Source organism: Biomphalaria glabrata, chromosome 6, assembly GCF_947242115.1.
Source record: "Biomphalaria glabrata chromosome 6, xgBioGlab47.1, whole genome shotgun sequence".
Classification (NCBI taxonomy): domain Eukaryota; kingdom Metazoa; phylum Mollusca; class Gastropoda; family Planorbidae; genus Biomphalaria; species Biomphalaria glabrata.
The window spans coordinates 21600176-21623497 of record NC_074716.1 but is presented as its reverse complement, the minus strand read 5'-3'; the positions used below and the strand labels follow the sequence as shown (position 1 = coordinate 21623497).

At 32.9% G+C, this 23322-nt stretch overlaps 1 protein-coding gene across 6 annotated transcripts; it reads left to right on the top strand.

Moving 5' to 3' along the window:
* The first annotated feature begins 3127 nt into the window (after window positions 1–3127).
* Window positions 3128–22226, top strand: LOC106065149 (acetyl-CoA acetyltransferase, mitochondrial-like). Of its 6 annotated transcripts, none has more exons than XM_056032947.1 (14): window positions 3128–3270; window positions 4299–4385; window positions 4980–5033; window positions 5860–5977; window positions 6564–6659; window positions 12525–12625; window positions 12923–13015; window positions 13188–13238; window positions 13417–13570; window positions 13669–13761; window positions 18191–18304; window positions 20490–20554; window positions 20632–20789; window positions 21740–22226. In XM_056032947.1, exons 2-14 carry the CDS (start codon window positions 4353–4355, stop codon window positions 21858–21860), a joined length of 1251 nt encoding a protein of 416 aa, XP_055888922.1. In that variant the 5' UTR covers window positions 3128–3270; window positions 4299–4352; the 3' UTR covers window positions 21861–22226. The 6 variants fall into 6 exon arrangements, with proteins under 6 accessions (XP_055888922.1, XP_013079358.1, XP_013079360.1 ...); XM_013223904.2 differs by lacking the exon at window positions 3128–3270 and adding an exon at window positions 3318–3467; XM_013223906.2 differs by lacking the exon at window positions 3128–3270 and adding an exon at window positions 3468–3603.
* Window positions 22227–23322: the final 1096 nt, after the last annotated feature.

Below are 23322 nucleotides of genomic sequence, written 5' to 3'. Positions count from 1 at the left end.
TTTCAAATGAGGTTTGAGGATATTCTGAATAAGGTAATATCTCAATGGATAATAAATCGAATGTTAATGATAGGCCTATAGAAGAGAAGGATTTTTGGAATAAGTATAATGATAACAGCTTAAAGTAGGCCTACAATTTTAATACAAGATATTAGATCTAGATATCAACTCGTCTACAACTTAATATGTTGCTTATAAGTTACTTTATTTTTCACTCTTCAGCACTACAGTTAGAACTCGGTTTTAAAAAAGTGAGGTTGAGGTTCACCCCCCCCCACACGAAATGAAATTCCCCCCCCTCCCAAGGGAGAAGGACTTAACTGATTTTTTGATTTGATTTTCTTTATTTTAGGTGAGATTTTAATACTAAACTATCACTTGCCCCAGCACAGCTAATGGGTTTTGAGTTTAAAACCCCTACCAGGGGGTTTCGCAGTTAAATTCCCCTCTTCTACAAAACAAACAAAAATAATGCAAACGACAATCCCCAAATTCCAAGAGCATAGCTAAGGAAGATTTTGATTTTAAAACACCCTTCGAAATTTACTATAAAACCCCCTCTTCAATGTAAAAAAGCAAATTACACACTGAAAATGATATGAGCGTAGCCAAAGGGGTTTTGAGTTTAAAACCCCCTTCAGCGGGGTTTAAAGCTGGAAAAAACCTCTTCAATATAAAAAAAAAGCAAATTACACACTCCTAATTCTATGAGTGTAGCCAAAGGGGGTTTTGAGTTTACCCCCCCCCCCTTTTTTTCATTGAAGCTAAAAAAATACCTCTTCAATATAAAAAAAAAGCCAATTACACACTCAAAAATCTTCGAGCGTAACCAAAGGGATTTTAAATTTAAACCCCCTTTCATCGGGGTTGATGCTAAAAAAATACCTCTTCAATATAAAAAAATGTAAATTAGACACTAAAATTCTTTGAGCTTATAGCCAAGCCAAAGGGGAGTTTTGAGTTTAAACCCTCTCCTCCAGATGGCTTTTTCTTACTTTAAAACTACTCCAGATGTTTTTGAGTTTTCCCCTACAGAGAGTTTTGAGGTTGAAAACCCCCTCTTCTATATTATTCTAAAGCAAACTACATTCACCAAATTCTATAAGCGTAGCTAAATGGGGTTTTGAATTTGTTAAAAAAAAACTCCAGATTAAAACCCACAACAGTTGATTTTGACAATTAAACTTCCCTTTTCGATATAAAATCTAAAGCAAACTACAGTCACTTAATTCCAAGAACGTAGCCAAGAGAGGTTACAAATTTCTACCAGTGGCTGGGCTCCACTAATAAAGTGCAGTGCCGAAATTGAAAAAGACTAAATGTGGCTCAACAAAGATGGCTAAGACGGATTTTAGGAGTCAGTTATAGAGATCGGGGTCTCAATCAAGGGAATGCTATGCCGAACTGGGAGTCGACCCCTTGGTAAGGTTGTGACAGAACGTCGCATGAGGTTTGCGGGACATGTATTCCGACAAAATGAATTACACATAATAAGAGTTGCAATGACATGGAGGCCATTACGAGGAAATCGCAAACAGGAACATCCTAGTACAACTTCACGCCACACTTTCATAGAGATCCTCAGAGAGGGTGGGAAGAGGCTTCAGACATTGCCAGTGACAGATTTTTGTGGAAACAGCTTGCCGCCCAATGAACCGAACGACGCGGAGGGTCTAAGTCAGTAAGAATGTATAGCACAGGTTTTGAAATAAAACTTTTTAGTAGCAGAATAATGCACTATAGATACATCAGAATATGCATTTTTTAGGCTTTCAATACCGGAAATAGTGCTTGGCGGCGGGGCTTCGCCCCGCGCTGGGGGAGCTCGCAGCGCTCCCCCAGACCCCATTGCTGTCAAGGGTGGGGAGTTAACAAATTTTCCACTAACTCCAGGAAGAACCTATTCTAGGGTAAAATAAACGTCTTCCGAAATGTAATAAAGAATAATTATATACACACACACACACATATATATATATATATATAGGCCTATATATATATATATATATATATATATATATATATATATATATATATATATATATATATATATATATATATATATATAGGCCTATATATATATAGCGGGGGGAAGAGAAAAATCCTCCCACCCCACCCCCCTCCGAAAAAAATTATGGCTACGCCCATGATAAATTTAATGAATTTGCAAAATGCAATATTATTTAAGCCGGTTTCTACCAAAAACTGGTAAACATTGCTAGGGGTCTACAAGACAAAAAAATAATAATTGTAGGGCCTACCGAGCTAAAGGAAGATAAGCCCAGTGTAGAGAATAAGTTTGCTTTCTAAAAAATTGTTAAATATAATATAAAACTTTACTTCGAGTCCGAAGATTAAGGAGTGCAGTATTTCACGTTGTAAAACAGCATTTCCTCCAGCCTGCATTCAATATTTTTAAAGTGATCCGATGCCAGGCCAGCACCACTCTTTACTCTAAATGTCATTCACTGTGGCAGAGAAGGCTGTGAACAACATATCATTTTTACTTGCTGCGTTAGGCAGTGGCGTAGTTGGGGATTTGCCATCATTTGGGTACCGTGCTCATGGGGGGGGGGAGGTTTAACCTCTTTAGGTGCCCCTGCATTTGACATTCGACATCATGACATATGAGAGAATGGAGTAATATATAATATATTATTTAATGTAAAAAAAAAATGGGGGGCTCCCTCAAGTGGGGGCCGGGAGGGTTCATTCTTCCCCCTACCCCAGCCATAGCTACGACGCCACTGGCGGCAGGGTTACCTATATGCATGTTTATGGTATTTATTAGGCCTAATAGTGCGAAGATTTTTAAAATATATTTTTAAAATCTAAATCCAGGTGTTGCTGTTTTTTTTTTGTTTTTGTTTCTTTTTAAACTAACAATAGGCTATAAAAACTTGCTACTTTTATAAGGTGGTCTTCCATTGTGGAGTCTCGAGTTCGAATTTAGACTCAATAGCCTAAGCAACTTAAATTTATAAAGGCAGCACGGAAAAACTTCTCCAAGATAACCCTCCCCTGACACACACAAACGGCCACTGGTCCACAAAAGTGATTAGACCATCGCCGTAGCGCACTAAGCACGACTCACGACATAAGCATTAAACAAAAACAATTAATAAAAATATTTCCAATCGCTCAAATTTATTATGTTAGTCTAGCAGTCTAGCACCTTGAATCTGGATCTACTAAATAATTGTTTGAAAACAAAAAGTATTTAAAAAAATATTTTACATGATCTAGATCTATACACTATTATTATATAAGGTAAGATAAGATATAGATCTATTTAGATCTCTACATATTATCACCTATAGGCCTATAGATCTAGAGTTATAGAGTAATCTAGACGTACTTTAGTTTTTTTCGAATCTGTATTACACACCTTAGTTTGTCAAATACAAATTTGATAAGTTGGCAACCCAAACCTCACCAATACTGTACATTGTAGTTTACTGCTAGAGGTGTGTCACTTCGTTCTTGACCTCAAGAAGTTTTATTAGAATTAGATAGATTTGTTCTTTAGATCTCTCTTTCTAGATATCTAGACTAGAGTCTACATTGCTGTATCTAGATCTATATTATTTATCGAATGTTCAAGTTTGTATACAGTGACAGTCTGATTTAAGATATAGACTCTAGTACTAAGTCTAAGTAGATCTATATAAATATAATATTAATATACTTACTTATAATAGTTATAATACTTTAATACTATAGAATAGATCTAGATCTAGATAGTTTTAGTTATTAGTTACTTTTTAGTATAATCTATACTAGATTAGATCTAGATCTATATTTAATAATATTACTATAGTCACACTATAGTGAATAATAGTGTATAGATATCAGTGCCAATATCACTATTATCACATAGATCTACATACTAGGGCCCAGGGGTGTCATAGTAAATGATAATGATTTAAATGATAGTAGTCGTCATAGTGACATACTCACATAGTGAGTCACTGAGTAGACTATGATAGACCTACAGTAACATTAGACTATTCTGAGTAAACTATTACTTAGAGTTAGATTAGTAATTAGACATTAGAGTCATTTCCATTATCAATATCATATATGATTAGTTATTAATTATTATTAGTTCATAGACATTCATTAGTGACTAGAACTAGAGTAGTCTTAGTACTCTTAGTTTAGTCGGTTAGTTACTCATGATTAGTTTATTAGATCTAGATATAGAATGATTAGATTTAGTGACATCATGATCATTGATAGCAATCATCATAACTAATTTAACTTAAACTTGACATATAATGTTTTTTTCCCATCAGGCTTCTTGAAAAGACTCAGATCTACTGATTTTGTAAAAAAAAAATCATATCACAATGCAAAGTATTCGTTGTCACTCATGGAAACAGGTTTATAATTTAAAAATAGACGATTCTAGACTTCTAGAGTCAACTAGAGTAATATATCTAAATGTAATTAATGTAAAGTTAAGCCTATTGACTTGTAATATATAAATAATATAGTCATAGATCTATTATTCTATAAAACTATATACTGATATAAAGTCTAGATCTATTTCTAGAATAGGGCCTACTAATAATATAGATTTATAGATCTATTATAGTAAAGCTAAGGCAAGGCTAAGGAAAACAGGGGACAGAATGCAAATTCTTTTTTTTTTTTAGTGTTTTATCTGTTTTTATTTTAAAAATGTGAATTTTTAGATTTAGATCTTGGTGAATGTAATAATCATTCTTGTAATAAAATTTAGATAAGTCTACTTTCATCTTGCAATAGACTGTAGGCCTTCAAAAAAAAAGAAGTGAAAACTTTGACCTTTGGTTTGTGTTAAAATATTGTTCAAAGTCCACTTATGAGAGTTGTGATATATGCTCTCTATGTTTACTCTCTTTTAAGTAGGCCATAATACTATATTTTGATTAATGATGTATTCAGATCAATATCTTTCACCTTAAGATACAAAGTTGCTTTCTTGCTTTCAGATTTTGAATGTTTTGATCACTACAAGATCATATGCATCTAAGTCAGGTTTAAAAGTGAGTCAACACATAGGAACCATACTTTAAACATCTTTTTATTGAATTTGTTAGGTATAATGAAGTTAAAAATATTTCTTAAAGAGAGATCATTTGTAATTGCCATTTGTTGTTGTAGAGATATTGTATTTTTGTATACAGGTTTATTTTGTAAAGACACACTGAAATAGTTCTTGTTTTTTTTTAGTCTTTTCTCTATGTGATTGCAACTATTTTTTTTTTTTATTTTACTTGAGCTACAGACTCAATAGTTGTTTTTTTTTATATTAATCAATTTGAATTATTAAATCTGGTTAGTAAGGTAAAATAATTAGATAAATCCATATTTAATGAGCACAATCACTCTTTTGTTCCCTTGGTAATTAAATTATAGAATTGAAAAGACAACTTTGTGAAACTTCACATTTAATGTTTAACTGAAACTCTGGTATGACAATGTAGATTTCTTTTGCTATCTTTGTAAAGTTTTTTTTAAATCGCACTTGTGAGGTAAATTTCCTGAAGGATAATAAATACATTATTATTCTTAATAATGTTTTTAACAAAAAATCTGTAAATTAATATTAAGGACAACATATTTTATAATTTGGCAACCAAGCACTGTCCTACTCATCCAACTAGCACATTTTGTAAAATAAAACAACACAATCAATATTTTAAGACTAAAAGTAATTGATTAATTAATGTAATGAGGTATGTGATTCTCTGGTTCTGAAGTATGTAGTTTTTTAAGTGGGGATTTATTTGTTGAATGCATAAGAGACATTTTGGTAACATAAATTAGCATACAATAAGTGTATTGGTATATATCTTTTAACATTTTTAGGAAGTCGTTATTGTCAGTGCAGTTCGTACGCCTATTGGCTCATTTTTAGGCTCTCTCTCAGCAGTTCCTGCTACAAAATTGGGATCAGTAGCTATCAGTGCAGCAGTAAAGAAAGCAGGTGAATAGATTAATATTGTTATGTTTATTAATAGCTTAAAGATCAGCCAATTTTTTTATGGTGCCATATATGAGGAAACCAGATGGAGGACTCGCATCAGCCAAGAAATATACCAGCTATATGAAGACCACTCCATAGTGATGGAAATAAAAAAGAACAGATTACGTTGGGCAGGTCACCTCGAAAGAATGTAAGAGAACAGAGGAGCATAGATTGTTCACTGGCAAAAACCAAAAGGCAGGTGCCCCAAATGCTGACCACAAGTATGGTAACTTGACTTGATGATGTAGAGGCAGATCTACAACAGCTAAGAATCCAAGCATGGAGACGTAAAGCATGTAATATATCAGAATGGAAAGATGTGCCAGTGCCCTCCATGGGCTGTATTGCCACTGGGATGGATGAATATATGGAGTTTGTTTTGAAAATATTTTTCTTTTTAGAAATAATTTGTCACTTTCTGCATGGTCTTTTCATGTAAGCTGTAAAAAAACTTCTAGCAATCCTTTTGTATCCCATGATAGTATTTAAGTTATTAAAAATTACAACCTTATTTATTGTTATATATATATATATTGACCTATAGGTATTGCTCCTGATGCTGTCAATGAGGTATATATGGGAAATGTTCTTCAGGGCAGGCAAGGTCAGGCCCCAAGTCGCCAAGCCACACTTGGTGCAGGTAATTAATATATTATGTTTAAATTAGACTTAAATCTATAATTGTTATTGTATGAATTGTTTACTACAAATTAAATTAACAGTCTTGAATACAAAAATTCAAGTAAATGATACTCAAACTTTTCTAATTATATATATATATATAATATAATATATATATATATATATATATATATATATATATATATATATATATATATTAGGGGTGCACCGGATAGTACTTTTTGATATTTAGCCGGAGCTGAGTATTGTAAAATATGATATTCAGCCGGAGCCCAATACTTACATGTCTTGAAAATAGCTTGTGTTGTTGAACATTTTGCAAAACTGTTAAATAACATACCTATATTCATGTTAATTTTTTTTTCCCTTTTATATACCTTATTGCTTTTAACTCTGTTACTGATTGATGAATTAAAGCTTAACAGTATTTATAAACAGATAGGCCTAATTAACTAATCTGTGTAGCATGATTGTGTGTTTGTGTATGAGGCCACCAACTGTAAAGGGTGTGTGGGAAGGGTCAATGTAAAATATGCAAGTATATATTTTACTAGTTACTAATGTAAATCTCTCTGTAAAGTAAAATGCAATCTGGCTTGTATAGTGGGTGGATGTATATATATTCATAAATTTCAGACCAACAACTGATCATCAGGCTTGTAATTTAAAGTCCAAGGACCAGTTCTGGTCCTGGCTTCAAGGGCTTAATACTGATAGTAGCTGTTTGTTAATAGTTGGAATCTGAAGCGTTGTAGGTCAATATTTATTGTTTTAGATTAATTCATTTGCGGTAAATGATATTTTATTAACAGCGGGAACATCAATTATACCTATTTATAGTTTGAACCTTAGATGGTGCCGAAGCATAGATTTAATTGTAGTCTGTAGGCCTATTATTGATATCTGTTTAGATCTACAGTTGTATGGAACTAAGAGCATTAGGAAAACCAACAATAGAAGAAAAAAACTCATCCACACCCTCCCTACCAAAAAAACATAAATAAACTGTGTGTTCGACTGATTTTAACAACCTGGTCAGATAGACGTAGTGGGCCTACACATGTAGTCCTAGTGTAGTGTGTATTGTTGATGAAGTTGACCATCACCCTTTTTTTTTCCTTGGGCATATGCAATAGTGTTGAGTGGTCAGGCAAAAAAGATAACACATTGGCATGGTCAGTCAAGCATGTAGATAAATTATATCTGTACACTAGTTACAGAGGTCAAGTGTTTCTCAACATTCCAGCATATTTTTTCTTTTTTTGCTAGATCTAATTGTGGTGCTTTAGATCAATTTATTTTCTGCGATTTAAACTTTACTGTAAGGTTTTCCTTTATATATTAAGTCAATAGAATTAAACAATGAAATTAGCTTTTAGCTTTCTTTCTAAATACAAGGAAAAAAAAATACACACACTCACATCTTTGTTTTATGTAAGAAAAATTAAATGCAAAGAACGTATGTTAATTGTCACTGATTTTATCGTGGTTTCTGTAACTGTTACAAAAGAGCACGATAGTAAGCCAATGGGTGTCAAGTGTGTAAAAAGTCGACCTGGCCTGATACACAGTGGCTAAGTAGGCTACGCATCGTAAGTAAAAAAAACCAACAATAATAACGAGGAGTTTCTTGACACTCTCAATTTTTTTAAGAATATCGTTATCAAATCAAGACACTTAACGCAGGAGTAATATTCAAGTTAACATGTTAAGAAAAGTAAATCAACTGTAATATTTATTTTCAGTGTAGTATGATTTCTTAGCATATGTTTTTCCATTCTGGCTTATATATGGTCAATGTCTCAATAAATTGAGTGTCAAGGAATAAATAAATAAAATAAGGAGTAAGGGGTGTTTAGCTCTCCCTTTAAAGATAGGCTTGGTCATGTCTTTTATGCAAATATACACAAATCTGAGACTTGTAGTTTTTTCCACAAAATAATTAGTTATTGGCTTACCTGACTATTTAATCGGTTTGTGTTCTTTGTAGCAAAAGGTCACTCATTTAGGTGTGTGATCTTTAGTCCAGCTTACTAATTGAGATTTATATTCAAGTAAGCAAACTAGGCATTTGTAGAGGTGTGGCCTGTAGTCCAGCCACATGATTGTGATTAAGCAAATTCATTGTCCGGTTACCCCTGTAGAGGTGTGGCTTGAAGTCCAGCTCTTAATTAAGATTCGCTACCAAGTAAACAAACTCAGTTCCCTCGCGTGACCTCTAGAGAGTACCTATATCCATCATATTTGACTTGTGGTCACCTGTCTATCAATGAACTCCATGTGATGGACTAAACATATAAAAAGGGGGTGGAAGTTGTTCATCTCTACCCTTGTTACCTGTGTAGATGTGTGGCTTGAAGTCCAGCCCTCTAATAAAGATTCTTCACACGTAAACATCTCTACCTCTGGAGATATACCCGCATATCTAGACAGACGTCTGGTCATCGTGACAGAGTTAAGGAATATTACATATTAAATAGCCCACTCAAAGGTTAAGAAAAAATTTTTAAATGTGTCAGCCATCACTGCTTTGTATGTAATGCGAATTTATGATGTAAAGTATTATTTCTATTTCGATTTACACGCCTTGCCTTTGTACTAAAAGATGTTTGGTGCAAGGTCATAGTTTTAAAAGCACTTTTTTTTATTTGAAACATAAACGTTAATGTATTTCAGAGCTGATATTATTGAATCATGTCCACTATATGAAAATTGGCAGGATTTTATTGAGATTTAGTTTGACGACATTCGACGGTTCCTTTCATAAAGTATTAAATTTCTTGTTTGACATTGTTCATCAGTGTCGACTACCCTTATATTGTTGGCCTTTCTCCTGCGTTGTTTTGGTATTTAAGTCTTACCTCCGTTTGACTTATCTGGAAAAGCGGAGGCGTCTAACAATATTAATAGAAATATAGGTACTATGTGTAGTTTTTACTATCCTGTTAACTATGCGGAAGTGATATTCAGCCGAAGCCAAATAGTGAAAAATTGCCGAATATTCGTCCGAAGCCAGAGCGACTATCTGGTGCACCCCTAATATATATATATGGCTCCTTCTGTCTCAGAAGACAATGGATGCGCCCAGTTGAGTCACTGGTTTTGGTTTTGTCTTGGGATGGGGCAAAATCTGGTGTGACTAATCAAGCTAGTTATGGATTGGCAGAGTTTGACACAGTCTGTGCATGTGTATGCATCTGTTTTGGGGCTAGCTGATAGGGCAGCTTTCTTTTTCTTTATCGTGACTAAGGCCGCTTTGATTCTTTTGCTCTCTGCGAGGATCATACCAGCCCACACTGTCTGTCTCCATGCTGTCTGGTCTTGGATTTCCTCCCACATACATTCATTGATGTCTGTGGTTCTCATGTCTCGCTTTGCTTACATCTCTATAGGTTAGTCTTGGGTGGTCTTTGGGTCTGACTCCATCCACAAGCTCAGCATATGATATCTTTGGGTATTCTACCATCTGGCATGTGGGTGACATGTCCGAGCCAGCAAAGTCTTCTCTCTCTGTGTTCAGGCAGCATTGATGCTGTGCATATTGGTCTATTTAAAAAAACTTCTTGATTGGTGTCATGATCCCCTAGGATATGCACATTATGCATCACAGGCATGGTAAGTGAAAGCTATTTAATCTTCTATGCTCTTGGTACATGTATGTTGACCAGCACTCACCACCATAAAGAAGAATGATAACAACACTGGCATTGTACGCTAGGATTTTGGTTGCTGTGGTCAATTTGGCATTTTCTCAGACATGCTTTGAGAGTTTTGTCATTGCTGCAGAAGCCTTACCTACTCTTGTTGTCAGCTTAGTGTCTAAATCTAGGCTGCTGGGGATTGTTTATCCCAAGTAGGTAAATTCCTGCACCATAGTAAGGATGTGATTTCCTATATGTATCACTGGTAGTTTTGCGATGTCTTGTGCAATGATTTCGGTCTTTGAGAGGCTTATTGTAAGGCTAAACTCTTGATAAGCAGCTGCCACTATCCTTTGTAATTCATTCTTGTGAATGACATATGAGTGCCGCATTGTCATGAACAACAGTTCCCTTATCAAGTTATGTCATCTTTTCATTTTGGCTTTAAGGCATGCCAGGTTAAAAAGCTTTCCATTGGATCTACTGTAGATATATACTCCATCTTCCAGGAATTTAAAAGCGCTGGTGAGTACAACTGAAAAGAAGATGCCAAATAGTGTTGGAGCCAGAACACATCCTTGTTTTATCTCTTGATGGAGAATGGCCTAGAGGAACTGTGAAATTGTACTGTTCTCTGCATATTTTCATGAAAAGCTGACACTAGTTTCCAGAGCTTGTTGGACAGCCAATTTTCTCTAATACGGCAAACTGACCGCTTCTGTTAACAAGGTCAAAGCCTTGGCCAGATCAATAAATGCTATGAAGAGGGGCTGCTTTTGTTCTCTGCTTTTCTCCTGTAGCTGTTGCAAAGAGAAAATCATATCTGTTTCTACCTGCCCTAAAGTGACTCTGGATAAATTTATTCTAGCATAAGCCTTTCCATCTATGCTAAGCAGTGAAAATGCCTCTATAATTGTTACAATCAGAGCGGCCACCGTTATTTTTATAAATTGTCACTATATTTAAATCTTTTAATTCCTGTGGGACCATTCCTTGTTACCAGCACAAGCTTAGCAGTTCATGGAATGGCTTGATTAGGGCATGCTTTCCAGCCTGAATGACTTCTGCAGAAATACCATCTCTTCCGGTTGCTTTCCCATGTGCAAGCATATCAATGGCTGTGCTCATTTCCTTTACTGAGGGCGTGTCAAAACTGGAAGTGATGGAAAGTTGGACAAAGCATTTGATGAGATGGCTTTTTCAATCTGGTAGAGTTTTGTGTAGTGCTCTAACCATCATTCCATTAGCAGCGCATGATCACTGATGATAATCTTTTGACTTGAGCGGGGCACACTTGCTGGTGTGAATTCCAAAGGCTTTTCTCATGTCCTCGTATAGTCCACAAACTGCATAAGATTGGATGTTTTCACATACGTCCTGCAAATATTATTTAGCGCAATGTCTTGCTATTCTTTGGGCGTTGTTCTGTTTAGCTCTAAGCGCTTGTAAGTTGCTTGGGGTGGGATCCCTCTTGTAGTTTAGCATGGCAACTATCTTGTTGCTATTGGCAGTTTCCATTTCTTTATTTTGTTCCTAAAGACCAGTTTAGTTCATTGCATCATGCATAAATGTCCAACCTTTTTCTACCTCAGTCACCGAGAAGTTTTTAAAGACTTTGTCTAATTTATTCGTAAATTCAATGGGAAGATCAGGAAGTAGACTGTTCTTGACAGCATAGCCAGGCTTCGTTGGGCTCAATATCTAAGCCACACAAGCAGGCACAGGCCAGGTGCTGGATTTAGATGTCAGAGGCTATTTGAGATGCATGCCACTACTTAGGAGTATTTTATAGACAATGTGAGCTTATCCCCATTGACACCCCATGGCCATGACAACCTTTCATTCAGCCTCTCATTACAAAGCTTATATCAACTCTCTCTGTCTGTCTGGGTGGATTCTTTGACAGATTGTATCTCCCACTTCCCATTCTTGGATCAAGCTGAAGTTTGTCACAATTAGTCATTGTGGATGACAGTAGATGAATCAATAAAAAAATATAACCAATTAGTTAATCATTTAGTGGTAATTAATTAATTTTAGTTTTATATTTAAAAATTGGAGATAAACCTTGCAATATTGAGAGATAATAATGCGCCTTTTTTTTCTCTTTAGATTTGTACTTCTTTAGTTTTCACAATTAGGTCTTCAAAAGGTTGAGTTTATTTGTCTATTTGTAGTATGTCTTACATAACTTCTAGCTGATGTATATTTTGTTTGCTTAGGTCTTCCAATCAGCACACCAACAACAACTATCAACAAAGTTTGTGCTTCTGGTATGAAAGCCATCATGCTAGCTTCTCAAAGTTTGATGTGTGGGCATCAGGTATTGACATACATTTTGTTTTCTATACTGTTAGTTGAAGACAGATAATCTTATAATGAGTAAATAAAGTTTCAATTCTTTTGTCATTGTTATCTTTGTTCACACAACATTGTCAATCAAGGTAAAAAATCCAACAAGTTCTTTGAGAATCAAACTACATTGCTTACATTTAGTTTATTTAGAATGGCTAAAATCTAATTTTTGTGCCAAAAAAAAAAAGAGTTTTAAGTCTTAGTATTTCTAGGCAGATATTTAGTTATTCAAATCAGAACATTGATTTGGCATTGTATTCCACAGGAAGTCATGGTTGCAGGAGGAATGGAGAGTATGTCCAATGTACCTTTTTATCTCAAGAGAGGCACATTGCCTTATGGAGGCATTAAGCTAGAGGTAACCAAGAGCATCTGTTCAATTGTTTTCTTTCAACTATTTAATGGATTTTTGTGTTTGGAAATCATTTGGTAAAAGTGACAAACTTTGTAGTAATTGTTTTAACACTTTCGTTTAATGTTGTTGTTTATCCAAACTTCATAGATTATATACTATATTTTCTCCTTTTTAGGATGGCATTGTGTTTGATGGTCTGACAGATGCTTACAACCAATTTCACATGGTAGGACTTCATAATTTGGTTGTAAAAACAAAAATTAATCATATTATTTTAAATGTATTTAAAATCATACGCAGCAGAAAATGTTTTATAGATAATTTGTTTTAAAGTATATCGTACAATTTTTATTTCTTAAAACTAGTCTTTGTGCCATTTCTTTGCAATGTTGGTATATTCGCAGGGAAACTGTGCTGAAAATACAGCCAAAAAATTTAATATTAGCAGAGCAGCTCAAGATGAATTTGCTGTCAGAAGTTATTCATTAAGTCAGAAGTCAGCAGCTGATGGAGTTTTCAAATCAGAAATAGTGGAAGTGGAGGTGCCACAAAAGAAAGGTCTACATAAATAGTTATATTTTAATGGGTTTTTTTAATGGCAAAACTTTATTTTTCCTGAAATGAAAAAAAAAAGAAAATATTATTATTATTTTCAGGAAATCCCATTAAAGTTTTTGATGATGAAGAATACAAAAAAACAGATTTCAGCAAATTTCAGACTTTAAAACCTGTTTTTCAGAAGGAAAATGGTAAGATTTATTAGTATTTCTGTTATGAGCATAATAATAGAGTCGAAGACCATGTCCACTTAGAATGGCTCTAATACACTGAATAACTACACAACACACATCTCTAACATTTTGTTAACACATTCTTACGGACGAGTTACAAGCACATGTAAACATAAGAATGACAACCGATACAGTATATAATTTTCATAACCTTCACCCCCAGTTCAATTTGTTCTTTCTAGTATTATTGACAATGGGAGAATTAAGCAGGTAAACGCAGAACAATAATAGAGATTCAAGTCAACAAGCAAAGTAGAATAGCATGACGTGATAACATAGTGATATAACATGATAGATCAAATAGCTTATTTATGTATAACATGATATATCAAAAATCTTATTAAAGTCAAGTTACAAATTAAATGAAGATAATAAAATAAATAAATGTCATTTTGGAGACTAGTATTGACAAGTTGAATCTCAACTTAAAGAGTTTTAGTAAGCTGATGAACTTTTACTCTTTGTAATTGGGACTAGTTTTCCTTACTCTAAGATTGTATCTATGTGTAGTTTCATCTGCTTGAGTTTCCGATGGTCTGACTATGTCTTCGGTGGTGCTGGTGGTTTCTTGAGCCATCGTATAATCAGTAGGTTGATTCCTGTTAGGCGAGGTTTGGACAGGGCAGTCAATATCAAGCTCTTTTCCACTCTGATTCTCATTTTCTATAACAAAGATGCCTTGTTGTAAGAAACTTGTATACTTATTAGTAAATGACCATGAAAATACGCAAATCTTTTTTTTTTCAATAATAAAACCACTGACACTTATACTTAGTTATATTAAGTACTTAACGATTAATTAGAATACAATATCTTTGTTTCTTTTCTTTTTTTTTTTTCTTTTTCAAAATCTTGTTCATCTCACTAGTTGATCATCATCACAAGTTGATCATCCATTTCTCTGTGTTATTTTATTCCCCTTGCTTTGACTCATCTCTCTTCTCTGCAGAGATGTCATCTTTTTCTCCAGTTTTGCATTTCCTTACTTGTCCTAGTATTCTTTGACACAGCCTTTTCTGTCCCCTATTTTCATTAAATTCCACTGTCACTTTCATATATTAGCTTTTCTTTTAGCTTTCCTGTTAGGGGGTTATTAGCACACAAGAACCTATTGTAATTGTAATAGTTTAAAGTTCAATTGAAAATAGGTTGTTCTTTTTTTATTGCTTATTAGTAAAGGATGTGTTGCCCTCCATTGTAAACATAATAATCCTACATGTCTGAAATAGCATCTTTTTCAGATATTTTGGTCAGTATTAGCATTATTACCATAATTCACTCACATTGTTGATCTACCAGATGTTAACAAATATACAGAAGGCACAAATGGTCCCATTATGAATTGTTCACCCACAAATAGTTCATGACACTTTTTCACCTGAAAATTCGTTCACATGATAGTTCACCCGACAAAACATCTATAGACAACTGGTTTATTGACAATTGGTTCACTGACAAATCATCTACAGACAACTGGTTTATTGACAATTGGTTCACTGACAAATCATCTACAGACAACTGGTTTATTGACAATTGGTTCACTGACAAATCATCTACAGACAACTGGTTTATTGACAATTGGTTCACTGACAAATCATCTACAGACAACTGGTTTATTGACAATTGGTTCACTGACAAATCATCTACAGACAACTGGTTTATTGACAATTGGTTCACTGACAAATCATCTACAGACAACTGGTTTATTGACAATTGGTTCACTGACAAATCATCTACAGACAACTGGTTTATTGACAATTGGTTCACTGACAAATCATCTACAGACAACTGGTTTATTGACAATTGGTTCACTGACAAATCATCTACAGACAACTGGTTTATTGACAATTGGTTCACTGACAAATCATATACAGACAACTGGTTTATTGACAATTGGTTCACTGACAAATCATCTACAGACAACTGGTTTATTGACAATTGGTTCACTGACAAATCATCTACAGACAACTGGTTTATTGACAATTGGTTCACTGACAAATCATCTACAGACAACTGGTTTATTGACAATTGGTTCACTGACAAATCATCTACAGACAACTGGTTTATTGACAATTGGTTCACTGACAAATCATCTACAGACAACTGGTTTATTGACAATTGGTTCACTGACAAATCATCTACAGACAACTGGTTTATTGACAATTGGTTCACTGACAAATCATCTACAGACAATTGGTTTATTGACAATTGGTTCACTGACAAATCGTACATTGGATACTAACATATTGTTAATATTCTTGTCACATGTTTAATTGGTTTACATTAAAAGTACAATCCTGGAATGGATACATTATAACTTTTGTTTCTATTATTTCCAAAATGATATCCAAGTTTCTTTGTTAGTCTTTGTTAAGCATGAGGGCAGTATGGGATAAAAATAAAACTTTAAAAAATGAAAGAAAAAACCTTAGGATCTTTCAACAAGGTAGCTGAACAATTTAAATGGACCCTCACTTAATTATTGGCAACCTTTTTTCTTTTACCATGTACTTGTCCAATCATGCAGTCTTGTTTGCTGAACCCTTATGTGCTTAGTGTTCTTTCTACTAGTCCAGATGTCATACCAGTAGTCCATCATGTCGTTGTGGTCAGTCTTTCAGCTAGATAGTCAAGTTAACATCTAGTTGATTGCTAGACACAATGGCAACACTGGAAGTACTTAAGGGACAGGGAATCATTACCTATTAGAGTGATTAATCTATTAACATTGAAATTTTAATGTAAATAACACATAAATGCTGAATAAAAATCTCTATACTGACTTATATTTCATTAACTATTAAGTTGTTCTGTATATTGTTTTATAAAAAATAAATTATGTCAAATGATTGTTTGAAATCGCATAATTGACTAATAGTACACTTATATTCTTTGACAATACTTCACTATAGTTTATTTATTGATATCAAATTATTCAGTATTTTCAACTTAAAACAAGTTTATGTCAAATGACTTTATTTTTTCAAAAATATAGACAATAGGTTGTTCAGGATTTTAAAATAAGAAAGTAATTTACTAGAAACGATTATTGAAAATCAATTTTTAGGCTTATTTTACGGTTAATTTTCTAGTCGAAACCTAACAAAAGTTGTTTAATCGGCGAAGATTGTTTGTTTTGAAAAAGAAATTGACCTACATTACTTTAATTTTCTTACAAATCATCGCTAAAAATGTTCAGAATTTTATATGAAAAATGTACTAACACTATATAACTGTTTGTAATCCCTCTTCTAATAAATAAAACAGATAATCTTCTTCTCATTTATGAAAATTGGTTGTTTCAGATTTTTTTATGAAAATTTTTTTAACTTTATTTATGTAAAATTGCACTTCCTCTTACACTACATTTAATTTTCTAGCTAAAACGTTAGAAAATCTAATTATCTTTTATAATATGTTCTGATTTTTAAAGAAAACAATTTCCTAACGCCAAAGTATGGTTTGAAAATCTCTCCACAAGGCTATGGTACATCTAATTTTCATACGAGACCATCCCAAAAATTTAATTAACGATATTTGAATTATCTGGAATTCTTATTTTCTCTCACTATATATATATATATATATATCACGACTTGAATATTCCTTGCGAATAGGCAGATCTTGTAATCTTGTTGTTGTTGTTTTTTTTGACCTAGTGACTTGGTTATCTAATTCCAATATTGAATTTTCTCATTGGTAGGCCAAAACTGATTGATTGGATTTTGAACTAATTGACCGAACCATTTTGTTGTTGTTTTTGGTGACCTTTTTATTTAGAATAATCTATTCATTCAAATGTTGTTTGTTTGTTTTTTAAATTGTTTGGTCATTTAATCATAATGTAAAAATATTTATTTCTCAGTGATATACTATAAATCATGATTAGCTACTAAGTAAACCAAGTTTATTTCTATATTGATATATTTTTTTCAAATTAAAATCAAAATAAGATTAGTAAATGATACAAAACACAAGGTTACATAGATATTTTTTGTGGAAACACAACTCAAAATTGTCTCCTGAAGTGGTCCACTCAGGAAGATAAAAAGGCAGGTTTCAATATTTTCAGCATGACTATCAGAAGCTTAAAACTTGAAACTATCAACAAGCACAACTCTTTGCTAATACAAAAAGAAGAGACCTATGTGTTTGAAAGTGTTGCCAATATTATTGTAGTGTTAGGCCAACTGATATAAATTACAATCACTGATGTTATTGAATGATGTATCTTATTAATGGTTTTCAAAGCACTAGTCTCTCATTCAAATGTCTTATCTCTTGACCTCCATGCAAACTTGTAGCATGAGAATATTGTTAGGTAATACTGCTTCTTAAAGGATATGTGTCACAGGTTCATTAGTTTGAGATCATGTTTATTTTACAGGTACTGTCACAGCTGCCAATGCCAGTACACTAAACGATGGAGCAGCTGCCTTAGTTCTCATGACTTCAGAAGCTGCCAGTAAATATGGTGTGAAGCCTTTGGCAAAAATAGTGTGTAAGTTGTTATTGAAGTACCTTTACTAGAATATTCAATTCAATGTAACCATTAAAACACTTAACTGTAGTACATCTTGACTATTGAATCAAATATATATGTTTAATTTTTTTCTCATAAGCCTATCTTTTGAACAGACTAAACTTTTCACTTTCTAGTAGTTATCGCCTCCCCTTTGTCACTGATATATGTATGTATATATGTAGTTGGGAGGATAATATTTACTGGGAGGCCAAACTTGACCAAACACCAGTACACAAAGAATAAGTTGACCTCTGCCCCAAAAAGGCCGCCATATCAACTGATTTAAAAGGAAGACCACTGTCCCATTCTACTGGCACCTTTCGTTAAAGTTTGGTTCCGCATCTACTCCTTGATGCCACATTGTGTACTCCTTTTAGACAAGTTTCATTGTGTTCGTTTATGGCTGCAGGTTTTTTGGTCTGTAATAAAAGTTTGAAATTAGCTTACCCCTTGTCTTGGTCATTTATTCAACTCTGTCCAACCCACCACATATATATATACCCTGTAACTTGTGAAATAGGGTTTCTGCATATTAAGAATAGGCTGAAAAGCATCATGACACAAGAACACTTGTAGGGTTTCATGCTATAGGCCAGGGCCGGTCCTAACAATTGCGGGGCCCTATGCAAAACTAATTGTGTGGTGCCTAGTCTGGGTGGGTATAAGGATAAGTGAAAATTAAGATTTTGTATTAGAAAAAATTTTGACTTTGAATTTTATTCATTCTTTACTAAGTAGAAAATTGTGATCAAATTTACTTAACTTTACGAACCTTGCAACCTATGGCATATTTATATGCTAGTGACTATAAAAGTAAATAAAGTATTGGAACTTCCAATTAAGGTGAAAATTCGCCCGATTATTACATTTTATTACATGAAAGCTGACAATGCCTTTTTTCTTTTATCGCACGTAGGGTTGGCTTTTTCTGCAATGAGTGCCACCCACAAATGACAATTTTGTCTATTTTTCAGGAGATTTTAATATAATAAATTCAGATTTCCAGGACTTTTCCTTATATATTTTGCAATTTAATAATTACACTTACAATTAGCGCGGGGCCCACTGCGACCGCATAGGTTGCAGTGGCCTAAGACTGGCCCTGCTATAGGCTGGTGATAAAGATATTCACAGGAGATTGTTATGAACACAAGCTTAAACAATGTCTGTAAGGGAGTAGTTTGTTGATGAGAGACCTTGTTATCCCTTGAATGTGGAAATGTTTCTCTGTTGCAAGAACTTTTCATGTTTGTTTTGTTTTACATGTTTTGGTTGCTCCTTCAAAATATCTAAAACCTCCCATTGGACAGCAGGGTATGGGGAGTGGGAGGGTGGGCAGAAGTTGATCCTGGGACCATCGAGACAACACTTTAGACCACATACTAAAAAAATAGACAGCCATCAAGTATTATACTCTTTTAGTTTTAGCAAAATAATATAATAAACTAATTAAGATTGCGATTTTTCTGTATATTTTTTTTTTTTACAAATTTTAAGTTTCTTTAGTCGTTAAGTATATTTACATTTAGAAATACAATATTTTATATAAACCATCCCATGTTTGCATAGGTTTTCAGTTTTCATTGCAATATTAAATTTAAATTATTCTGAGTTCAGATGACAATAGATGCCCATCATATGGTAATCAAATTGTGGTATGGATCAAATGATGATGCCATGGCCAATTTTGACACAGATATATATATATATATATATATATATATATATATAGATATAGATAGATAGATAGATAGATAGATAGATATAGATATATATAGATATATATATTTACGTTTACTTTACTTTATTGATTCATTTATGTACATATATATTTGCTTTCTGTAAATGATAACATTTCTATTATTTACCTACTTAGGTTGCTGCCCCTCATACTGTTTAAAGACATTGTTCAATAACAAAATCTTAGAGATTGTAAATAATTTAATTGGGTTTTTTTTTTTTTTAATAGGCTTATTCGTTATAAATTTAATAATTGCTGGCTCATATTATCTTTTTTTTTTCTTTCAATTTTTTTGTCCAAAGAAAATGTATCTGAATTATCAGCAATGTGTTTTTCATTTTGAATTTATTATTTTATTTTTTTTGTTTATGTCTGATGTTGTTTTAACTGTGACTTTTCTAAAACAAAATGTTATTTCAGCTTTTGCTGATGCTGCAATAGACCCTATTGATTTCCCCACTGCGCCAGCCTTTGCAGTTCCTAAGGTAAAATAATAGCTGACAAATACATTAACTATTTCATTTTTGTTTCTTTTCTACAATATGTGTCTTCTGTCTTCTAGGTACTTCAACAAGCAGGTCTTAAAGTAGAAGATGTTGCACTGTGGGAAATCAATGAAGCTTTTAGTGTTGTAGTGCTGGCCAATGTTGACATTCTGAAACTAGATATTAATAAAGTCAATGTCCATGGAGGAGCTGTCAGCATTGGGCATCCTATTGGGTAGGTCTAATTTGAGAAGTTTGAGATCTCTTGCATGGCATTTTGCTTGATTGTGTACATTTCCAGTTGAGATGATAGATTTAGCAAGCTCTTTGTCCTTACATGAACACAATTTTAAAATAAATAAAGCTCAGTCATGATATACATTCTAAACACTTAAATCACCAATTCCAAAAAATAAAATCTGTTTGAATTTCAATATTGAACTCATATTAAATAGATTTCTTTAGCCAAAATAGTAATAGCAATGAAATAAATATCAAATGAACCTCAACAGTATGCTCGCAACCCCTTGAATACTATTACACAATGCTGGTGTATTTCTAAATATGGAATGTGACCCAAAACAAGCTTTTTTTTTGTTTCCAGAAAGTAGTGGAGAATGACAATGTCATTCTAGCTGCAATTTATTTTTTGGTCATTTATTAACAAGCCATATTTCCAAACTGTTTTGGTCAACAAAAAAAAAATGATTTGGTTAAATAATCATGAAAAGTTATTGGTCCAGCTGGTGACACTGAAGAACAAAAAAGAAACAAAAAGTAAAAGTAGCTTTAGGTGCCTATATGATAATTAACTTCAGTTATTATCTGTATCAAAACCCTATACCTCTTGTCTTGGATTTGGTCATAATTAAATGGAACTGGTTTAGGCCATTACAGTACCATGCTAATTATGTTTTGTCACATTTTCAATATAGTTTACCTAATGTGTAAACAATCCAATCTGCACTACTTAAATTGATTCTTAGCAGGATGATATCTTATGTCCAATCTGCACTATTAACATTGATTTTTGTTTTAAATCCTAGTTTTTATTAATGTGTATGAATTTCTATTGAATATTATAATTTGTTTAAGCTGACTGAAAACCAAAGTTGTAACTGTAGGGTGGGTTTGGAGATATTCTAGTATTGAATGAAACTGACTTCATCTAATTTTGTTTTTCAGTATGTCTGGTGCACGTATCACTGGTCACTTAGTTCACACTTTAAAGCAAGGACAGTTTGGTTGTGCTAGTATTTGCAATGGTGGAGGAGGGGCATCAGCCATTTTGATTCAAAAATTGTAACATCTGTTGTGCGAAACAAACATTGATTAATTAAAAACAAACCAAAAAATGATATGTTGCTATGAATCTATGACAGTGTGAAATTGAGAATAGATGAGTCTTATAAGAATATCTGAAGTTTAAGATAATAATTAAAAAGGAAAAACAAATCTTTTTTGTCATTTTGTGTACATAGTCAATTTTATGAAATGCTTGTAGCAATTATTCTTATATATAAATGTTTTTTAAAATTTGGTTGATTGTTATTTTGCCATACTGAGTGATTACTATATATCTAGGAGTATTTTTGACCATTTACTTTTTGAATGACATACTTTTTCAATACTATGATGTTATTGGAATTAAAATATTTATTTTTGTGAATCATTACAGTTTTCATCTAATTACTTTAGCTGGATATCTATTTATCTCTCTCTCATATATATATATATATATATATATATATATATATGAGACTGGTACTAAAATATCATATAAAATGCCAATGAAATCATGGATAAAATTTAAAAAAAAACTAACTTTGTTTGGCTTTTTAAAAAAAAATATCTTTAAAAAAACATAGGCCTACAATTTAAATACTGTTTAATATATAATAATAATAATCTTTATTGTCCGTATGGACAATATGCTATTTCTGGGATCCCATGGCCTATTTATTCACATACGAATATTCAAAATTTTGTAAGAAACTTTGTGCCTACTTAGTAGCAGTTAAGACAATTATTAAGTAGAATTGTCTTTGGTGACAGTCAATCAATTAAAGCATAATATACTAGGCTACAAATACATACATTGATTTTATTAGAAGGCTCAGTAAGTCAAAAATTTGTAACACTATTCTCTTTCCCTGGAACTCTTCAGCCTAGTAAATATAGAAATACACCTTTGAAATAAGTACTTGTCTAATAGTACAACATCCAAAAGATACTTGATTAAAAATATTTCTTATAAACCTACCTTATAATAGTTTCTAATTTTATCTTTCAACTTCATTGGTAGCCTGTAGTGACTCAATTTAGGGAATGAAAAATATTTTTTAAGAAAAACTATTTAGTTGATAGTGTCCTTTTATAAAGTATACTCCCAAAAGTTACATAAACAAGTTAAGTAGGCCTTAAGTGTAAATTTAAAAATAAAAATGAAGTCTACTTGATAGTAGTAGACAATGCAAATGATTTGTATAATCTCTGTGATGCATTTGTTTTAAACTGATTCATTCATCAATACATTGGCCTGTGCTTTAAGGAAACATTAAGGCCTATGCTTCAACTAAATAAAGAAGTAACTAATAATTATTTTCCAGCTGTACCAACATTGTAGTTTACTTTCTATTTTGTTCTATGGAGGATGTGAAAAAACCTCCCAGACAATCTGTTGCTATTTGTGACACAATGTAGGTAAGTGAAGATGATAAGAGACAAGTTTAATGCACTTTTTTTTCATCCCTAGTAGCATTCAATCA